This window comes from Corvus moneduloides, chromosome 15 (genome assembly GCF_009650955.1).
Source record: "Corvus moneduloides isolate bCorMon1 chromosome 15, bCorMon1.pri, whole genome shotgun sequence".
Lineage (NCBI taxonomy): Eukaryota > Metazoa > Chordata > Aves > Passeriformes > Corvidae > Corvus > Corvus moneduloides.
This window is the reverse complement of record NC_045490.1, coordinates 11274543-11293115: the sequence shown is the minus strand read 5'-3', so window position 1 is coordinate 11293115 and position 18573 is coordinate 11274543. Positions and strand designations below refer to the sequence as shown.

Here is an 18573-nt window from a genome sequence, read left to right as displayed (position 1 = left end):
ATTTTCGCCAATTTAGACAAGAAGCTTCTGGGGGTTTTGGCTTTTTTTCCTTCCCCCGGCCTGGAGGCTTTTCACCGGCAAATCCTTTCGGCGGCTTTCTGTTTTAGTTTTTATTTTTCCTGGAACTGTCTCGGTTCGTTTTTTTCTTCGGCCCAAGGAGCCTGCGGGGGGCAGCCGCGGCCGGTCTGAACCCCGGAAAGACCAAGCCAGCGAGAGAAGGGACGTTCAACTCCACCAGGTTCACCTGCTGTGAAGAGAAGATCCACGCCAGAAATCCAACAGATTCCCAGCTGCTGCGTGGACTCTTTCTCCTCCCTTCCCTTAGACAAAGAAGGGCAGCCGCCATCTTTGCCTCACAACCACGGGGCGAGGTGGGGGTGCGGTGTTAAAGTTCAATTTCTTTTGTTCCTGTGCTTTGCGGGTATCTTGCTTTGTTAAATAAACAGTTTTATTTTTTTTTCACTTTCATCCCTTGGTATCCATTTCTCTCAGTGGCAGAAGAAAAGGGAGTTAGTGAAGTCCTCTCTCTAGAGAAAAACACTCATTTCAGTGGTTTTTTTCCTTGAATTTGTCTCCAACCCAAGACAGCGTATTTTCCAAATAATACTATACATAGTACATCTTCTTAATTCACTTGTGTCGGGAGCTGGGTGAGGAAGGGTGAGTGAGATGCCGCTGTAGCTCTGAGCTGCACAGCACTGGAGAAGTTACTGCAGGTACTGTGGGGTGTGTGGGGGCCTTGTTGCCAAGTTCCAGGGCAGTGGGCAGCAAAACCTCGTGAAAGAGGTGGACAGGGCTAAACAAGAGGATTCTTTGCAAGACTACAGAGAGAACCAGTGGGATGAGGCTGCCGAGCCAGAGATGTGCCTGAGGAGCTGCTTGAGCCCTTGTTTAAGCTCATCCTCTGCTGGGGTGGTCCTGGACTGAGCCAGGGCACTGCAAGAGCAGCTTCTGGGCCCCTACACGGTCAGTGCTGCCTGTGCTCTGCCTCTTCTGGTGTGTGTATTGCAGAGGGGGTGTAGCTGATGAGGAGAAGTCTTCGCATGCTGTCCTGGCTTTGTCTCCCGTGTTACACAAACCAGTCACACCCTGTACTGGTCCAGGTGCTGTGAATTTACCTGCAGTAGTTGGAAATGTTCAGGACTCTTTCCTTTGCTGCGTGAGCTGTGTTGTTTGGCAGTGCCTGTGGCCTCCCAGCCTGCTCAGCTCGTAGGTACCAGGTTTTCCGTGGTCTGCAGCCTCTGCAGCTCCCCAGAGTCCTGTGACTCAGCTGATACATGAACCAAACCCTGCACATTCCTGGCCTCTTCACTCCTGGGCCCCAATGGGCTGCGCCATATATATATATATATATATAGTAATATAGGCTTTAAGTAAAGTGAGGAGAGAACTTGCTTAGCTCCAGACCTGGCTTCTGCCTTTGCAGCTCGAGCATGTACTTTTGAGTTCCCACCTTTCAGGAGCATGCCCCATTTGTGGCCTGGCTTCTCCCCTCTGCCTTCTCTTGGGCTTTTCCTTCTGCTTAGACCTCTGTTCCTCATGTTAGCATGAGCTTAATGCCATAGCAGGACAGATTGTTTGGCAACTCCTAGCCACACCACCCTTGTGCCCATAAACTTGTAACTCTCTTAACTGTTGCCTTATGTAACATCCTATGTAATGCCAGTGCATTTAGTCCAAAAATACATTTATTTAAAGAATTATTATAAATAATCTTTGAAAAATAGGCTCATAGTTTAAAAACAAAAGTGTTTTTTCACTTCCGACTCTTATACTCTTCTTGGAGAACTTGGTGTAATTGCTTGAGGAAATTCTTTAGTGAGGTGGTGCTGCCTGCTGCCACAGAACATGGCTTCTGGAATGGGAAAAGAGGCTGTTAGGAAGCTTGCTGGGGCAGGATTGGGTTCTGCAGCCTGGGATGGGCTGCTAACAGTGGTGGGAGAGTAAAACAAAAATGGTGACCGAGGGAGAAGCTTGAGGGCTGTGGGCCGTGCAGGGGGAATTGTGCCTCACCTTGTGCCCTGCTCTGGTCCCCCAGACCAGGCTGAGCAAGTTGTGGTAAATGCCCTCGAGGTACCTGTGGCAGCTCTGGCTCTCCTGAGCAATTGTGGCAGCTTTGCATAAGATCTCCATATTGTTACCTCTCTGGGAAAAAGCACATTACTTTTTAAAAAACTCTTTTGTATGCTCATGGCTTATGAGCAGCAGATTAAAACACAACAAATAATATATTTCTGTTCTAAAGGATAGGTGAAAATTGCAGATTGAGGTGCCAAAGCCTTCATGAAGCTTCCTGGCTCCATCTGTGCGCACCTGATGCTGCTCCCATCCCTTTCCTGGTGAGGAGTAACCAACCCCCGGCAGAAGCTGTAGCAGTGTGGCACAGCAGCGAGCACCCCTGTGCTGGAGCATCGTGCTTCTGCTGCAGGTGTGGATGTGGGACCCTGTGGAGATGCTCCATGCAGGTTCCCTGGGAGTGAAGCTGGTTTGAGCAGGCAGAGGTGCTACAGGAATAACAAAAGTACCTGGGAAAAGTTTGCCTTCATTAGGGGCTTGAGAAGTCCTATAGCAGAGACACATGGAAGATGAGGAGTGAGTTGCTGCTGGCAATAAAAAAAACTATGTGACTTTCTTCCCCGGGGGATGTTCCCAGTGCTGCCTGCTCTTTCTCAGCTTTCACATCAAACAAGTGACCAGCCCATCCCTGTGAGCTGCGCAGCTGTGAGTGTGGGGCTGTGCAGCATCTCAGGCATCTCTTCTCACTACCACAGCTGCTCCCTGTGGCGGAAGGGGTGTGGGGATCCCCTGAGGGGTGCTGAGCTCCAGCCCACCAGGGAAGGCCACTGCATGCCTCAGATGCCACCCAATGTGGCATGAGGTGAGGGCATGGGCTTTCTGTGAAAGCAGGAACTCAGGGGCTGGGGAGCTTGGCTTAGGCAGCAGTTTTCAGAGCCTTATTATTTGCTATTAAATCTTGTGCTAACTGTAGAGCCTTCCCCCAGATAAGGGGCTAAAAAGGGATAGTGTGTCTACCCAGCACTTGAGATGCCATGCAACAGGCATGTGTAGGTGCCTGAGCTGGTGACAGCACTCCAAGGCAAAGGGAGATTTCCTCTCTTCCTTTCTGAAAAGCTGAAACCTCTGTTTGCTGCCCAAGCACAGGTGCCCATCCCTGCCCATCCTCCAGCATTTCCCTGTCCCCAGGGTGGTCAAAAGCCACCAATGCTGCTTTGGCTAGAGGTGGACATGGGTGTGGGAAGGTGGGGGCACATGTGCAGGGCACCGGGAGTGGTGAGAACCAGCTGGGCAGCCCAACATTTGTGCTGGGGGCTCACAGTGGGCTCCTTGCTCTTCCACAGCACCATACCAGGACATGCAGGATCCCGGTCTTCCTGCCTGCCTCCCACCACCCTGTGCTTTCCTCTGGCCCCCTGCATCCTCTCCCAGTACTCATCAGGACTATATGATTGGGTTTTTTTCTTACCTTATCATCTGCAAAAATATTTGTCACGTTCATTTTGTTACAGGAAACCTTTACCAAGACACAAAGGAAGAGGAGCAATCAGGCTCCAGACAACACGGATCCATCCTGACACATGCACAGAGAGACACACGTCCATCCACCCGCCAGGCCCTAGGAGCCCTGTGAACCCCATGCTCATCACCTGCCTCTGACTCAGCATTGCTCCCTCCAAGCCTGGTTAAATAGTCTGTCCCTCCCATCAGTGGGTAAAATATCAACCAGCCCTACCTCCATCTGTTGGAGCTGGTCCAACAGCCTGATGCTCTCCTTCAGCATGTTGGTCCGTAGTCTGTGTTTCCATGGAGTGACCACGTCACCCAGGCAGGCTGACAGTGCCAGGAAGGTGAGCAGGACCTGGACCAGGATGCTCATGACCTGCTTTGGCTGGACCCCTTCAGCTCTTAGTCTCTGGATTGTGATCTGTACCTGTGTGTGCTTCTCTGGAGGAAGCACCTCAATTTATTACTGTAAAATTGCTGAACCAGAAGGAAAAACTTATTTTTCCCTTATCTGCACTTTCCAAAGTTGCTCCCAATTAGGAGAGCAGCAGGTCTTTTTTTGTGCAAGTCAAAATTTTCTTCTGATCTTGCATTATGAAATTTCCACTGTAAGATGACAGTGGCAGGAGTCAGGTCACATAGTATATAAGGCTGCCTGATTTGGGGATTCTCCATTTCTCCATATCTCAAGGCTTTCTCTACACCGTGAATTGGAAGTAGCTAAACTGGGTAACCCACTCCAATAACAACAGTTTTCTTTTTATTTTCCTTTGAGTATCCTGCAAGTTCTTCTGTCGTGTTTCATTTGAATATCTTCAGATCATGTAAAGCATCCTTCATCTGCACACAGATTTCCGTCCCTGAGTTTCTTAACCTGGAGAGGAACAGAAAGTATGGCAGAGCCATGTGGGGACAAACCTGGGCAGGAGCAGGGCATCACCTCGGGGGATTTGTGGAGAGATGGGGCCCCTCCTGGCCAAACAGGATCCCCAAACCAGTGTGGCATTCTGCAGGGTTGTGGGCAGAGATCTGGTGTGGGTAGTCCTGCTGTGTTGATGCTGGGAAACTGGGACTTTGTGGCCCTGTTCCAGTGTTTTGGGGAGCTGGAGGCTGCCCTGTCCATCCTGCCCTGCTTGGGGAACATCAGCTTGAGTTTTCAGGCAATGGGCTCTGCCAGCCCCACAGGAAATGGCGCTGAGAAATGCTGAGCTGGGAAACTTTGGAGTTTTGTAATAACTAATAGGGATTTTTCTAACTCAAACAGCAACTTGCCACCAGATAACAACTTGAGAGCACTTGATGAATCCGGGAGTAGCCAGACTGAGAGTAATTTTGTTTGTCTGGGTCTGAGATGCCCCAGATGAAGTTAGGTGAAGTCACTGACTCAGAAAGACCTTTGTGAGGGATCTGCCAGTGGAGAGCTGGGCTGTTTCCTACCTCCCTGTTACGGAGAGCAGATAAGGGAGCATGCTGTCCCTGTGTGACTGCATCCATGGCCTTCAAGGATGGTGGGTCCTCATCAGCATGCCCAGAGCTGTCCCAGTGGTCTGGAATGAGTGGTGGTGGTGGTAGGATTCCTGCTTAAAAGTGGTGCTGGAGAAGGTAGGAGAGAGAGGAGGGTGGATGGAGGTAGTAGCTCCACCCTGCAGACACAGGGATTTCCCCAGTGATCATGGTGGAAAGCTCTAAAACTGGAATCAGTGAAGAGAAAATGCTCAAATCACAGAAAAATTTAACCTTTCTCTACTCAGGTTGAATCATGGTGGAAAACTGCATCACTCTCTGATGAGAAAGTCACCAGCTGTGTTGGGTTTGCATGGCAAGGTTTTGATAGTGGGGAGCTACAAGGCGGGGTTCTGTGAGAAAATGCTGGAAGATTTCCCAATGCCTGATGGAGTCAATGCCAGTTGCTCCAAGAGGAACCTACTGCTGGATGAGGCCCAGCACATTGTCAACAATGGCAGTGCCCTGGGGAAAAACCCTACACAACTGAAGAGAAGAGAAGAGAAGAGAAGAGAAGAGAAGAGAAGAGAAGAGAAGAGAAGAGAAGAGAGAGGAGGGGAGGGGAGGGGAGGGGAGGGGAGGGGAGGGGAGGGGAGGGGAGGGGGAGGGGAGGGGAGAGGAGGGGAGAGAAGAGAAAAGAGAAGAGAAGAAGAAGAGAAAGAGAAGAGAAGAGAAGAGAAGAGAAGAGAAGAGAAGAAAGAGAAGAGAGAAGAGAAGAGAAGAGAAGAGAAGAGAAGAGAAGAGAAGAGAAGAGAAGAGAAGAGAAGAGAAGAGAAGAGAAAAGAGAAGAGAAGAGAGAAGATCAGGAGCGAAGTTAAGCCTGGGAGGAGGGGATGGGTGGGGTTAAGGTGTTTTAAGATTTAGTGTTTATTTCTCATTATCCTACTCTGATTTGATTGACAATAAATTGAATTAATTAAATAATTAAATTAATTTCCCCCCAAGTTGAATCTGTTTTGCCTATGACAGTAATTGCTGAGTGTTTTTTCCGTGTTCTGACTCACAAGCCTTTTGTTATGTTTTCTCCCCACTGCCCAGCTGAGGGTGACGGGGGGCTGTGTTGGGACCGTGACATCAATCCAGGGTCAATAATCCAACACAACAGTGAATGAAAAGATTCCCATGTCCTTTCCCAAGGGTGGGATGGAGCTAATGGCAGTGATGGCCCCATCGCTCACTGGAGGGACAGCTACAGCCCCAGTGGGGTCTCCTGTGTTTCTGGAGCCCTCATCCCAGCCACCATGCAGGGATGAACCTGCCCCATTTCCCTACCAAAGAAAGGTGCTTGATTCAGAGAAGTGTCCTCAGTTTCCTCCTCTTGGAGCCCTTGGGCTCTGTGATTTGGAGCATCTCCCATCCCACAAGGATCCTGCCCAGGAATCTCAAGCACCAACATCCCTATGGCCACTGAGCCTGGGCTCTACCAAAAGTCACACGCCACCAGCTCAGCTCTCCCCTCTTTGTCCCGAACCAGAGCGATTCCAGGACAGCCACTGAGACAGGACCATGAGGGTTTGCCTAGGTGTCACACCCCACCTGTGGTGACTGGCAGCTGATGGCAGCAGGGATCATGGAATCACAGAATCACAGAACCACAGAATAAGCAGGGTTGGAAGGGACCCACAAGGGTCATTGAGTCCAGCTCCTGGCCTGGTACAGCATCATCCCCAATGGTCACACCATGTGCCCGAGGGTATTGTCCATGTTCTGTTCTCATGAATATCTGCTGCTGCCATGCCTGGTGCTAATACTGCTGGGGTTTATCCAGGGCAAATCCCAAGACTGCAGTTGAGCCCCTATTACATGCATTTAGAGCATTGTTGAGATTTTGACGGGGTACCCTTCCTTCTTGGACCAGGGTAAGAGAGCAGAGGAAGCTGCTGTTCTGCTAAGTTCTTTATTTCATAGTCTCATAGCTTTCTTGAAGGCAGAGTTCGAAGGGGGTTCATGATAAATGCAAGCAGCAACAGCAAACAACAGGCAAAAACCAGCTTCTTCTTCTATATGCTCTATATGCTCTATACTCTCTATGCTCTATACTCTATATTTTTTCTTACAGAAGTGTGGATTATATTTGCTAACTGACCAATAAGAATAATACATGATTCTAGTTTTCCTTTTCTTAACCTATCCTGGTGTAATTCTAACAATCGTAAATCTTACACAAGTGTTACATAGGTATTACACAGATTTGCGTATACAGTTTCTATCAGCTCTTATTGTTTATGTGAACACTCTATCTAAAAAATGTGAACAGTATAACTCTATATTTTGTCTAAACTAAAGAATTCTGTGAAAAGGTAACACTGCTGCAGCAAGAACTGTGTTTAAGGTCTCTGCTACAGCTTTTTAATGTTTAAGGCACTTAGCATATATTTCTACTAAAAGTTAAAAAATCTATTTTTCTATTTCACTTAGATGTGACTTCATGTATCTCAGCTTATCCAAAGGTTTTAATTCAACCCCTGTGCTTTGGCTTCCCTCTGGGCCTGAGTCCAGAGGAGCTTTCACTCCAACAGAGCATGTATAACAATTTCCAGCAGTTAATTTGTGGATTTGTTTCCTACATGTGTTGGTCCATAAGCCAGCCCTATCCCTTCTCTCTCCCATTGGACAAGCCTTCTCCTGCCTGCAGCTCCGCTTCGGCTCCTGCTGGCTCCCCTTCCAGCCCCCACTGCCCCCAGACCACAGCCTGCACCCCAACACTCCCCTCCACCATGGCCTCATGCCCATGGCCCTCTTCCCAAACAAAGGCTCTCACCCTTCCTCCACCACCCCTTCCTTTCACAAATTTCCTAAGCCCCAAGCCAGGCGGGTTCTTTGGTGCCTTCTCCTTTCTCGAGGCCTTGCTCTCAGTGGCAGAGTGGGTACATTTACTGTACATTGACCCAAAAATGCCAGCATTCTTCAACCCAGTCCCCTGTGCTGACCAAGGAGGCAGCGCCACTGATGCTCGACATGAAATGCTGAAGGTAAGAGGGAATTGACAGCATAAAGCATGGGCACCAAGAGCTCTTATACTCAATCGTTTATTGCTTAAGCCCTGGGACACTTCAATAACATTAGTGCATAGTTGATATGAACAAAATAATAAAATGAAGACGTTCAAATACATGGTAATTTGAATATATTAACTCTTGTAATACAAATATTTTAAATAGAGAGAAGAACAATAAATTACAAATCAGCACATGTTCATTCATTGTTGTGCAAAGGCAATCAGACAGTAAGAGTTCCCTAAAGTGAGGTAGCAGTATTTTAAATATGATTGTATTCCACAGAACTACCAAGTAATTTCAAAATAAACCACTTGAATATTGGCTTTTCCTTTTTATTTTGGGTCCCAAGCAAAGAAAAACTTTCAACAGCGAGGACTTTTTGGTCTTGAATATTTAGATTACACACTATAAAAATAAGTTATTTAAATAACATATAATAATAAATAAACTTCAGAAATATGACGCCTGTGAGCACCCATTAGATTCAAAGTTATCCTACAGACTCTCCTGTCTTCACTATTAATAATTTAAAAGCCACTGACAATAGAAGAGACACATTGAAGTTGCAGTAACAATTCCAGCCCCCTCTGACCCGTTTCCCCTCCCAGCTTTTGCTCTCGAATGCTGCACTTCCCCAGCTCTGCTCCCAGAAGTCGGCCTTCCCCTCAGCTGCTGTAGTAGCATATCAGTGAAAAATTCACCATTTCAGCGTAGATTTTGATCTCTTTAGGAAGAGAAGATGATTGTGAAGAAACCTCCTGTCACTAAGGGGAACAGGAAGCAGATAATCTGTTTTTGGTTTTATAGGTGCTGCAGGAGCAGATGAATGAGTTAAGAGCTCAGGCTCCTCAGCAGCTGGTCCAGGATGCTCTCCAGGATGCTCTGCTCCTCCCGGCTCGGCAAATCCTCCCGCATCCCTCCTCCCGGGGAGAGGGAAGGGTTGTTGCATCCCAGCTGGATGAGCCGCAGGGCTGCACGGAAGAGTTAAGGGCAGCCTTGTCCAAACGAGACCGCTTCTGCTAAGATTGAGTAATATCTAACAAACAGCACTCGGACGGAAAGTCTGGGAGATGTTAGGTGCCTGCCGTGCAGGGGACATTTCCCGTCGCAGCTGAGGACCCCAGGTGCCCGGCGTACCCTCTGGGACAGATTGTGAGGATTGGTTGGGTTTAGGACGGCTGGAGCAGGACTGAGGAACTGCACGAAACGGGGAGCAAAAAGAGAAAAAAACCCGAAACAAAACAAAACCACTCCGCAAAACGTATTTTAGAGCTATCAGCAGTGAGATCCCGGGGCTCGGGGCTGGCAGCCGTGCCTGTCTTACTGTGTAGCCGACGAGCCCCTGCGCCTGTACATCCCCTGGGTGAAGTTCCCCAGCGCTGGCAAGAAGTGGCGCAGGTAGATCTCATTTTCATCTCTCAGGAAGCAGTTCTGGGGAAGGAAAAGTGTAAATACATTAGAGCTGGCAGCACGATTTAGCTGCTGCGGCAGTGGGTAGCTAGGCTCCCAGCCCAGACGGATGCTTTGTTTGCCCCCGTTGCCACATAAATAATTCAGCAAATAACTCAGAGTGGTGAGGATACTGGCCCGGGATCTCAGGAATTGTCCTTTGCTCAGAACAAGCATCTGGCCCCTGTGCCCAGCAGTGTGACCCCCATGACCACTGGTCTGGGGGGCCTGGGGCTGGTGGGGACTGATAGATAGAGGCAGATTATCCTGAATCACTTTCAGGTTTGCAATGCCCAGCTCTGGCCAAATTCAAGAGAGCAAATTCTGATCAGCCCTGTGGTACCCTTGGTGTGGGGCCACAGGCACCATGGGGCCAGAGCCGCGGAGCACAGAACGAGGGGGGAGGTGCAGCCCCTGCTTACCTTCTTGCCATGCAGGCGCTTCAGGTTGGTGATGAGTGGCTCATAGACTTCCTTGCACCTGGTGACTTTGGTGAGTGCCATGTCTGCCTGGCACAGCAGCTCCTGGTCCGGCAGCTGGGGAACACAGAGGGGAATGATTAGAACCATGTAGCTGAATTAAGTTGAAGCTGCTTATTCAAGTGTCCAGGACTAGCAGGAGGTTCCACAGTGACTTCCTAAGCTGCTTTCATGTTACAGCAGTGACCTGGGCCCTGGGCTGTGCCCCATGGCTGGGGTTGGGGGGAACTGGGGGACAGAGATGTGGGATGGAGGCAGGTGCTCAGGCACAGCCAGCATCCAGCCATACACTTGCCCCACCGACTGGCACTGAGCAGCCCTTCAGTGACTAATAAAGCTACCTCAGCTACAGGTGCTGTCCCCCATGGGGAGGAGGCCCTGACTATGTGTGGGTTTATGATAAATGCATTTTCTGCCTATCTCTGCATAGGTGTTTACCTTTCGATCCATGAAGGTGACCTGTGCCACTCGGGTGTCATTGCAGGGGACCTGGAGAGGCAACACAAGGGAGAGTCATGGTTATGAGACTGTCATTATAAGACCATCATCCCTCTGCCAGGAAGGGGCACTGTGTCTCCATCCCTCTCCAGCAGGCCATGGTGTGGATGCACCCTTGGTGCTGCCAGCACTGAGATCCATCTTTCAGCAAATTGTTTCCAAACAGGCTCCTGGGCACAGGACCTGGGTTTGCACAGCACTTGTCTGGGAAGGTGCAGGAGAGTCCCTGTGTGCTCAGTGGGAGTACAGCAGGAACCCTCTGGCAGCTCACGCTGCCCAGACCACCATGTCCACATCCCCGAGCTGCCTCTGTCACCCTGACAGAGGGTTTTCTTGTTCCTCAGGACTTTTTTTCTGCAAAGTACCTAACATCAGGCGGAAAACTTCATCTGACCTGACCCCAGAAGCTGCTTGTACCACCAACTCAAGTGCTGATCCCACAAAGTCTAGGCTGAAACGGGCCAGGGTGCCCCAAGCAGGAGGTGGGATGGAGTGGATTGAGCCAGCGGGAAGGGCTTCTGCCACCCAAGCAGGCACCTGTGGTGGCAGTGCCAGTGCCCGGCCTTGGACACTGAGGAACATTATCATCATCATCAATAACGAGTAAGCAAAGCAAAGCCAAGAGGTGTAGCAGCATTTACCTGCACTGCTGAGTTGAGCTGTTGGATCAGGAGGATGACTTCCTTCAGTATTTGCTGGGGAGATGGAGTCATGGCTCTGGAAGAGATGAGCTGGAGCAGGGAGAGGAGAGTGAAAGTTGTCTTCAGTGAGGGGAGCATCCTGTCACTGCTGTCTGAGCACGTCCTGTGCTGGCTGGGCTGGATGGCCAGGGCCTCTCTGCCTCTGCTTGAGACAGCACCATTTTTATAGTGTGAAAAAGGACCTGCGTCTCCATTGCTACTGCCAAATATAGGTGTCTTCCTGTGCAGCAGAGGATGCAGTGGGAAGTGAGACACCCCAAAGAAGGGCATTACGTAATGGTGGCAAAAACTTCTCTATACTTTGAATAACGTTATCTATTATTCTATATATACATGCAGATTTTAATCACCTAACTGATAGATAAGGAGATACTGGGATGAGAAGATGAGATTTTCTTTTTGATGTTCAAGGATCTATTTACTATCGAGCATGTTTGTAATGTGCTGCATGTGGAAAACCATGGACATGTGCAGGACCAAACCAAGCACGTTGCAAGGCTTGAGTAAAGTCAAGGCAGAGGAATACCCGTTGGTGCTTTCCTGGTCTCCACGATGGAAAAGACAAACAGTTATGCAGAAGGACCACCTCTAGAATGTGCATGGCTGGATGCCTGCCAGGCTCCTGCCCTGGGTGCTGGTGTCTCATGGAGGATGACATAACACCAGCAGGTACCTGGACCTCTCCTCCTGCAAGGCTCCTTTTCCTAGTAGTGTCCCTGGGCCATGCTGGGACCTCAGTGCCCTGTGCTGCAGCTTGGCCACCACCAGCATAAAGGGGGATCATGGGCAATGGCAGCGTTTCAGGGAAAGGCCTGGCACAGGGATGCTGTTGGAGAGGAAGAGCTGAACTGTGTGCCAGAAAAATTCATGTCCTTTGGCCATAATAACAGCAGCCCCAGTAAGCTCAAGTTGTCAAAGATTTGAAGGAAAAGAAAACCTCAAAACTTTTATCAAGATGTTAAACATATGCAAAAACAAAATAAAAGTGCTCATGTTTGTAAAGGAAGAAATAGCTGAGGGTGTTTTCTGGCACGTGGGTATTTAGTTTCAAAAAGGACTTAGCTCTGTAACACAAATCCCATTGTGGGACAATGGCTCCTGTAGTGCCCAGCTTGGCATCCCACACCATCCCATGCCATGCCACATTGTCCCTCTCACACCTTCCAAGGGGACATCAGAGAATCAACAATAGTTCAGGGATTCAGACCACCATATTCTTGAGCAGGAGAACAGACACAAACCCATAGTTATTTCCCACTATGGCTGGTGTTGTCAGCAGAAATTTTGTGGCAAAAAAAGTTGACTTGGCAAAAGGTTCATTTCTTCTCCAGACTCTTAAATGACTTTTGCTACATCCTCCTGCATGCACAGGTGAAGCAGCACCTTGTGGCTCTGCTGTCACTAGCTCCCCATGGCCCTGCAGTGCTGCTCCCCCAGCTGAGGCAAACCCTGTCCAGGGAAGCCCAACTTCAGCTGGTACCTGCTTGGAGGCTTATAAATAGTGCAAATTGTTAAATGAATTTAGAAAAGGTAGAAACATTTAAGTTTAAACCTTTTTTTTTTTTTAATTTCCAAAATTTCAGTCAAGTCAAGGTGTCACAGAGCCAGAGAGAGCCTGAGGAAGCCTGAACTTCATATTTCAAATTAACCTCTTCCCACTTCACTGTTCTCCTTCTCTGTGGGATGACCATTGGCCTAAGGTTGCAGTGGCAGGACTGGACTGCAGCACTCACCATTTGTTCCTGTACTAGCCTGAAAAAATTTGTTTTCCTGAAAAAAGATGGTGACAGTTCCCAGTCATTGAATTTCCTGTGATTTTGAGAGGCTGGTTCAGAGGCAGGTGGGACCCTGTAGTGTTCCCATCACTTCAGGTGGAGGGCCTGGTGTATATCCAGGGCTGCACAGTGCAGAGCTTGTCATGTCCACCTGTCCCAAAGCCAGTGTCCCTGGCTCCCTTGAGCTGAACTGCTGGAGCAGGATGCACTGTGACCCCAGGAAATGTTCTATAGTCCCATCACTGTGCCCTGGCGCAGTGTCCCAGTGGGATCACAGGGCTATGGACGGCTATGGAGAGTGTTCCCATGATTTGGATTACCCGACTCCGCAAACCATGCATGGGAGAGTGTATGTCACCTCCCTCAAAGGCAGATAAAATCCTTCCCCAAACTATTGATATTGCAACATGAACCTGCTGATGGGAAAAGCTCACATGTGTAAATTTGCATTGTGGGGGTAGAAAATGATACCTAGAAGGTGGAGCCCGGTTCTGAGAAACAGCACTGGGGGAGGCTCATGTGAGAGGGGATCAGACCCACCAGGAGCATGGGACCTGCAGGGAACCAAAACAGCTCCTTCCAAGAGTGTTGGTCAGTCAAGCTGTCCTTCCCAAAGGGACTGGGGTGCTGGGACACCATGACCATGAACCCAGTGCTGCTGATCAAGGTAGACACAGAACCCCACGTATGTGAGTCTAGCCTGAACTGAGTCTCCTGGTCATAGAAGAGATGGTTTTGCTTTGCTGTTTTTTGCCGTGTATGTCCAGCTGTGGCCAGAGGCAGAAAACAGAGGGGTCCCAGAGGTGTGTCCCCACCCTGCCTTGCCACCCCATGCTCTTAATGCTTGATTCAAGCCACCCCAAGTAGGTCCCAACCAATTCAGAGAAATTATCCAGGTGGTTATTTTAGGTACATTGTGCTCCTCTTGCCCCCATGTGGAGGAGAGACCAGGGGGCGATGGTGCACGTTGGGCCAGCATTGGTTGAGCCTTTCCACAGCTGCATCTCTGATGATGACACCAGAAAACGGAGAAGTCATCTGAAGACACCCAGAAACCAAACCCAGAAATTTTGCTTTGTTCTGTACCCAAAGCCATGGATTTTTTCTTTCTTTTATATTTTTTTTTCCAGCAGCAAAGCCAAGGTTGGATGCCACAATCACCGCACACAAATGAAGACCAGAGGGGTTGGCTGCAGCCATGGCCATGACCAGCATGGGATGACATTGGGGGACATGGATGGAATTGACGGAAATCAGAGGAAAGAAATAGGTATGACCAATGGCTGTCAGATATCCAGGGGCTACAGCTCCCTATGGCAGCGTCCTCTTCTCTAACCTGGCTCTGTAGGGAATGGGTGAATAATTTCCATAATTTTAGCCAGGCTGAATTCGTGCCTCCCCAGTTAAACAGACAGTAGCTTCACCTTCGTACTGAGCCATCCCAGTGGCAGTTGGCAGGCAGGAGGGGTGGGAATGTTCCCGCCCAGCTGCTTTAGCCATCCCTGGCTCAGGATGGGAAGAGGACCCCAGCATGGCTGGCAAGGAGGGCACCTCCTTCTCCTGGGTGCCTTTCCTTTCCCTGCAGTCTCCTCATGCTCAGTTCCCTCTCCCTGGCAGTTTGAGTGAAGGGAGGCAACTGAGTCACCTTCCCACCTTTGCTTTAGCAACCAAATTCATCCCTGTGGCAGGTGGAGGATTTTTGGAGAGACAGGATAGGATCACGGCATTGAGAAACAATGTCAGAACTCAGAAGGTCCAGCAGATGCTTTAACTGAGGTGATATAAATAACTTCAGTTTGTCCTTGAGGGCCTGATTTTGGATGACCCTACTAACCATTTTCTCATTTCCAACACTATTCCGGCGTTGACTTTTATGAAATCCTCATGGAGAAGCCACCAACACATCTTCCAGGCTGTTCTCTCATGTGTGCTGATCCTTACTTAGCAGAGCAATTAAATAAAACATTTTATAAACTGAAAAAACCCAAATGTGGGTCACGGCATAAAGTGTAGCATCAGCACATGTAGTATCTCTTGAATCAGTGGTTGGGTTTATTGGCTTTATAAACATTGAGTTTTCCCTTGTGCAGGGCTGGCAGTGCTGGAACCTTCCTGCTTCCTTCAGCTGCTGCAGCTGGAGAGAAGGGTGCACTACAGTTCCAGCAATTTACTTTTCCTGCGTAGATCAAATTACAGTATGGAGCCAGATGAAGGAGAATTTGCAAATTGTGTGGCGTTCCCCAAAGGTGTAATCTTGCAGTAGGCAGAGAGTAAACGCTGGCTCCTGGCAGATTGCCCGGGGGCAGCAAACCCTGTCATACTGAAATAGATGAGATGATACTTGGTGTGACATTTAAATGCAAAGTTGCAGGGAGACAGCAAATGATTAAGCTTTTGAAAGCATCATCTATATTTATTGCTTTAGTTTGTGGTGTTTATTTGTAGATAATCTCATCTGCTTGTGTTTTTTAATGTAATTCTATGGCACCTAAAAGCTCTTTGCCTAAAACATGGCATGTAGGAGGAAGCTACTTGGAGAAGTTGCAGCTGGGAGTAATGAGTTAAGTAAGTCAGTTGTTTACTTCAGGCAGGCCATAAAGCAGTTTTTATTAACAAAAAATTAAAACAATTAATCTTCTCTGAAGTTTGCAAATCGAAAGTACTTTGGGGCAGGTGTTATGCAGCAGTCTGTAAACAGGCAGCAGAGTTATACTGCAGAAATAATACTGAAGTAAGCATCAGAAAATTGAAGTATTGGTTTTCTATTACTAATGTTAATTTCAATTAGAAACAAAATGTTCAGACAGGCATGTCTTGGAGGTCTCTGGGTTTTCTTCCTAGTGAAAGTAGTTGGCACCTTGCTTAGTGTAGATAAAGCAAAAATACGTCATGGTACTGAAGAAATGGATGTTGTGGCACAGAGGCGGAACGAAAGTCTCTTACCTGAGTGGTGCATGCCAAAGCCCTCCATCTCCTGTACATCCCTGGCTCCAAAAGCATTTGCCAGAACTGAGGCTGCAACCAGACCAAATTTCTTGGAAGGGATTTGCACTCAATCAACCCTTCCAGGCCAACAGGCAGAGTTGGTGTTTGGTGCCCTCAGATAAGTGGCTTTGCAATTACCATCCAAGGCAACTGCCTGAATCTCGGCTCATGAACCAACGGCAATTCTGCTGACTTGATACTGTTATTTTGCAGCTGTTATTTTTGGCTTTTAACCATCATGTATCTGAGTGTGTGCCTGTTTCTGTGAGGTGTGTGCATGGATTGCTGTCTGGAGGATGGGTGCTGTGATCTCCCTGCTGAAAATCCACCCCCACTCCACCCAAAATGGGAAGTAGACAAAAACTTTCTTCACCACTTTGCCACCTGCCCAGTGAATTACAGCAATAAATCTGTGCCTTGTTTGCCATAGAACATCTCCGCTTGGTTCTGCACTTTGTGTAGCATCACGTAGGGGCAAGAACACCTCTCCTGGGATGTTCTGCTCCTGTGCCACCCTCCCCTCCAGCCCTCCCGCCGTGGGTGGAGGTTGTCCCTGTGTGACAGGGCAGGAAGCTGTGGCAGAGCAGGGATCCCCTTGACGTGGCGCTGGGGGCGGCTGACTGTACCCATCTGCTGCTGCTTCCGGTGGGCATGGGAGAGGTGGCAGCACCGCCATGGCTGGAGCAGTCGGGCCCATTTGTGCCCTCACTGTCCCAAGGTACCCATCAACAGCAGAATATCATGAAAGTGTTTGAAGTTTCTCCTACACTTAATTTACATAAGCCTGTTTTTTGTTTTCTAGTCCACATGAAAACCATGGGGCTGGCAGAGTCTCTTTTCCATGCTTTTGGCTGTCAAGGAGCCTATGGATTATTCAAATTATTCAGTGGGTTATTTTTTATCATTTTAATTTATTTGATATAGGAGAGGTTGGTTTCCCACTACATTTCTTGTGTTTTCCCTATGTTCTGGCAAAATGTTTAATATCAAAGTATGTGTGAGCATAAACTTGGGAAAGGCTGATTAGGCAAAAATGTACCCAAAGTACTTCATGGAAGAACTGTGAGCTATGGCCTTAACTTGGGAAAAAGTAGGACAGAACTTACAAAGGTTGGGGAGTTGCTTCTGGTGACAGTGCAGAGCTGGGGTGTACATGTCATGCTAAAATAAATAGGTTGTACAGGAAAATCTGAAAAGACAAAGCATTTTTTTTTCTGTTGATTGTATCTTTAAGAAAATTTCCCTTCAGGAAGTAGTACTAGAGTCAGTGAAGCTTCTTATTTAAAACTGCAAACATAATGCAGGGTAGTAGCATTTTCCTTTTCCTACTCTCCCCCCCCCCCCCCCCCCAGCTGTGTGTTCATTGCTTTTTTGGGGAATTGGTGAAAGCGTAATTGCTAGGAAGTCCCATTCATTTTCTTATCTTTGAGTGGTTTCCCGATGACTGGGGTCACCCTGACACTGGTAGCTTCCAGTTTTAGAAAATTTAGGTGGAAATAATCCTTAGCTGAAGATCTTGGTTTCTGCCATCACACTTTAAGGCACCTACTGCCACTCACCCTGGCCAAGGCTGAGGCCTAAGAGCCTTTGCCATAGAGAAGAACCAGAGTAGGGGTATACTGGGCTCTGTCCTTTTCTGTGCAGATATCCAGACCCCTCAGGAGGTGATGTTGGGGGTGTGTGATGGTAATGTGAGGGGCACAGCTGCACCATCTCCAGGGGCAAAGGCTCTGGTCTATCATGCTCAGCCAGCCCCAGGCCCTGTCCATACAAGCCAGGTCTGCTTGCACCCCTCCCATGTCAACTGCTCCCTATCCCTGCAAAAAAAAGGGATTCCTGCACCCTGGCAGAGGAGGAAGACAACATCCAATGTTCTAAGGCTCACTCAAACATTTGCCAAGGAGAAATGTCCTGATGTTACAGAAATTAACTTTCTTTCATGGTGGTTTAAAGATTCTTCCTCTGAAATTGTGCTTTGGTCATACACCATTGACTGAGGTTTCAAAGAATTTTAAGTCCAGCTTCTGTTTGTGGACACTTACCAAGAATTCAAGGTAGCCCCTGACTTGATTACAAAGAAACAGGGACCCAGAAATCCCTCCCCTCAGGGCTTGCGTGGCTTCGGAAGCAGCAAGCATGAGGAACTTGTGTGCAACCTCAGGACTCTTGATAATCAGGCCCTTTGCATTTTGCAGCAGACCACCCCTGTGGCTTTCCATTGTCACTCCTACTGAGAAGTGGGTTCCCTGGGGCTGTCAAGCTATAGGGCCCCTGGGTGTTATCACACCAAGGAAAAGAGCTTCAGGAAGAACTCAAAGCAGGGCAGGTGAAGTTCAGCATTCACACAACCTAACTCTCTGAGGCACTTACGTTCCATTTTCCTGTTTGCAGACATTGCCATGAAGAATCAGGACATAACTCACTGAGCAGAGAATTCACTCCTTCATCTGGTTAGAGATGGGCCTTTGCTTTATTCTGAAGCAAAGCTGACTTGGGGAAGATTCTGTCTTTGAACAGCCAGAGTTAGGTTACCTTGCAGAGAAAGCAGTAAAAGTTCTTTGAAGCTTGTGAATTTTGGGTAGATTAGGTAGGTAGCAATGAACACACCTTCAACCAAAGCGACACCCAGCACTGCTGACCTTGCCAGGGATGGAGAGCAAGC

General features: G+C 48.5%; 1 protein-coding gene across 1 annotated transcript; it reads right to left on the bottom strand.

Annotated features, from left to right (window-relative positions):
- Window positions 1-1756: 1756 nt before the first annotated feature.
- On the bottom strand, window positions 1757-3895 carry IL4 (interleukin 4). Its single transcript, XM_032125364.1, has 4 exons — window positions 3752-3895; window positions 3485-3532; window positions 2014-2145; window positions 1757-1855 (listed from the first exon to the last, which is right to left on the bottom strand). The coding sequence occupies exons 1-4, from the start codon at window positions 3893-3895 to the stop codon at window positions 1757-1759; spliced, it is 423 nt and encodes a 140-aa protein (XP_031981255.1).
- Window positions 3896-18573: the final 14678 nt, after the last annotated feature.

Coding starts and splice junctions, on each gene's coding strand:
- IL4 (XM_032125364.1), bottom strand. CDS start 3,895: ATGAGCATCCTGGTCCAGGTCCTGCTCACCTTCCTGGCACTGTCAGCC. Junction 2,146..3,484: donor ATATTTTTGCAGATGATAAG/GTAAGAAAAAAA, acceptor GCTTTTTCCCAG/AGAGGTAACAATATGGAGAT. Junction 1,856..2,013: donor GGACCAGAGCAGGGCACAAG/GTGAGGCACAAT, acceptor TTCCCATTCCAG/AAGCCATGTTCTGTGGCAGC.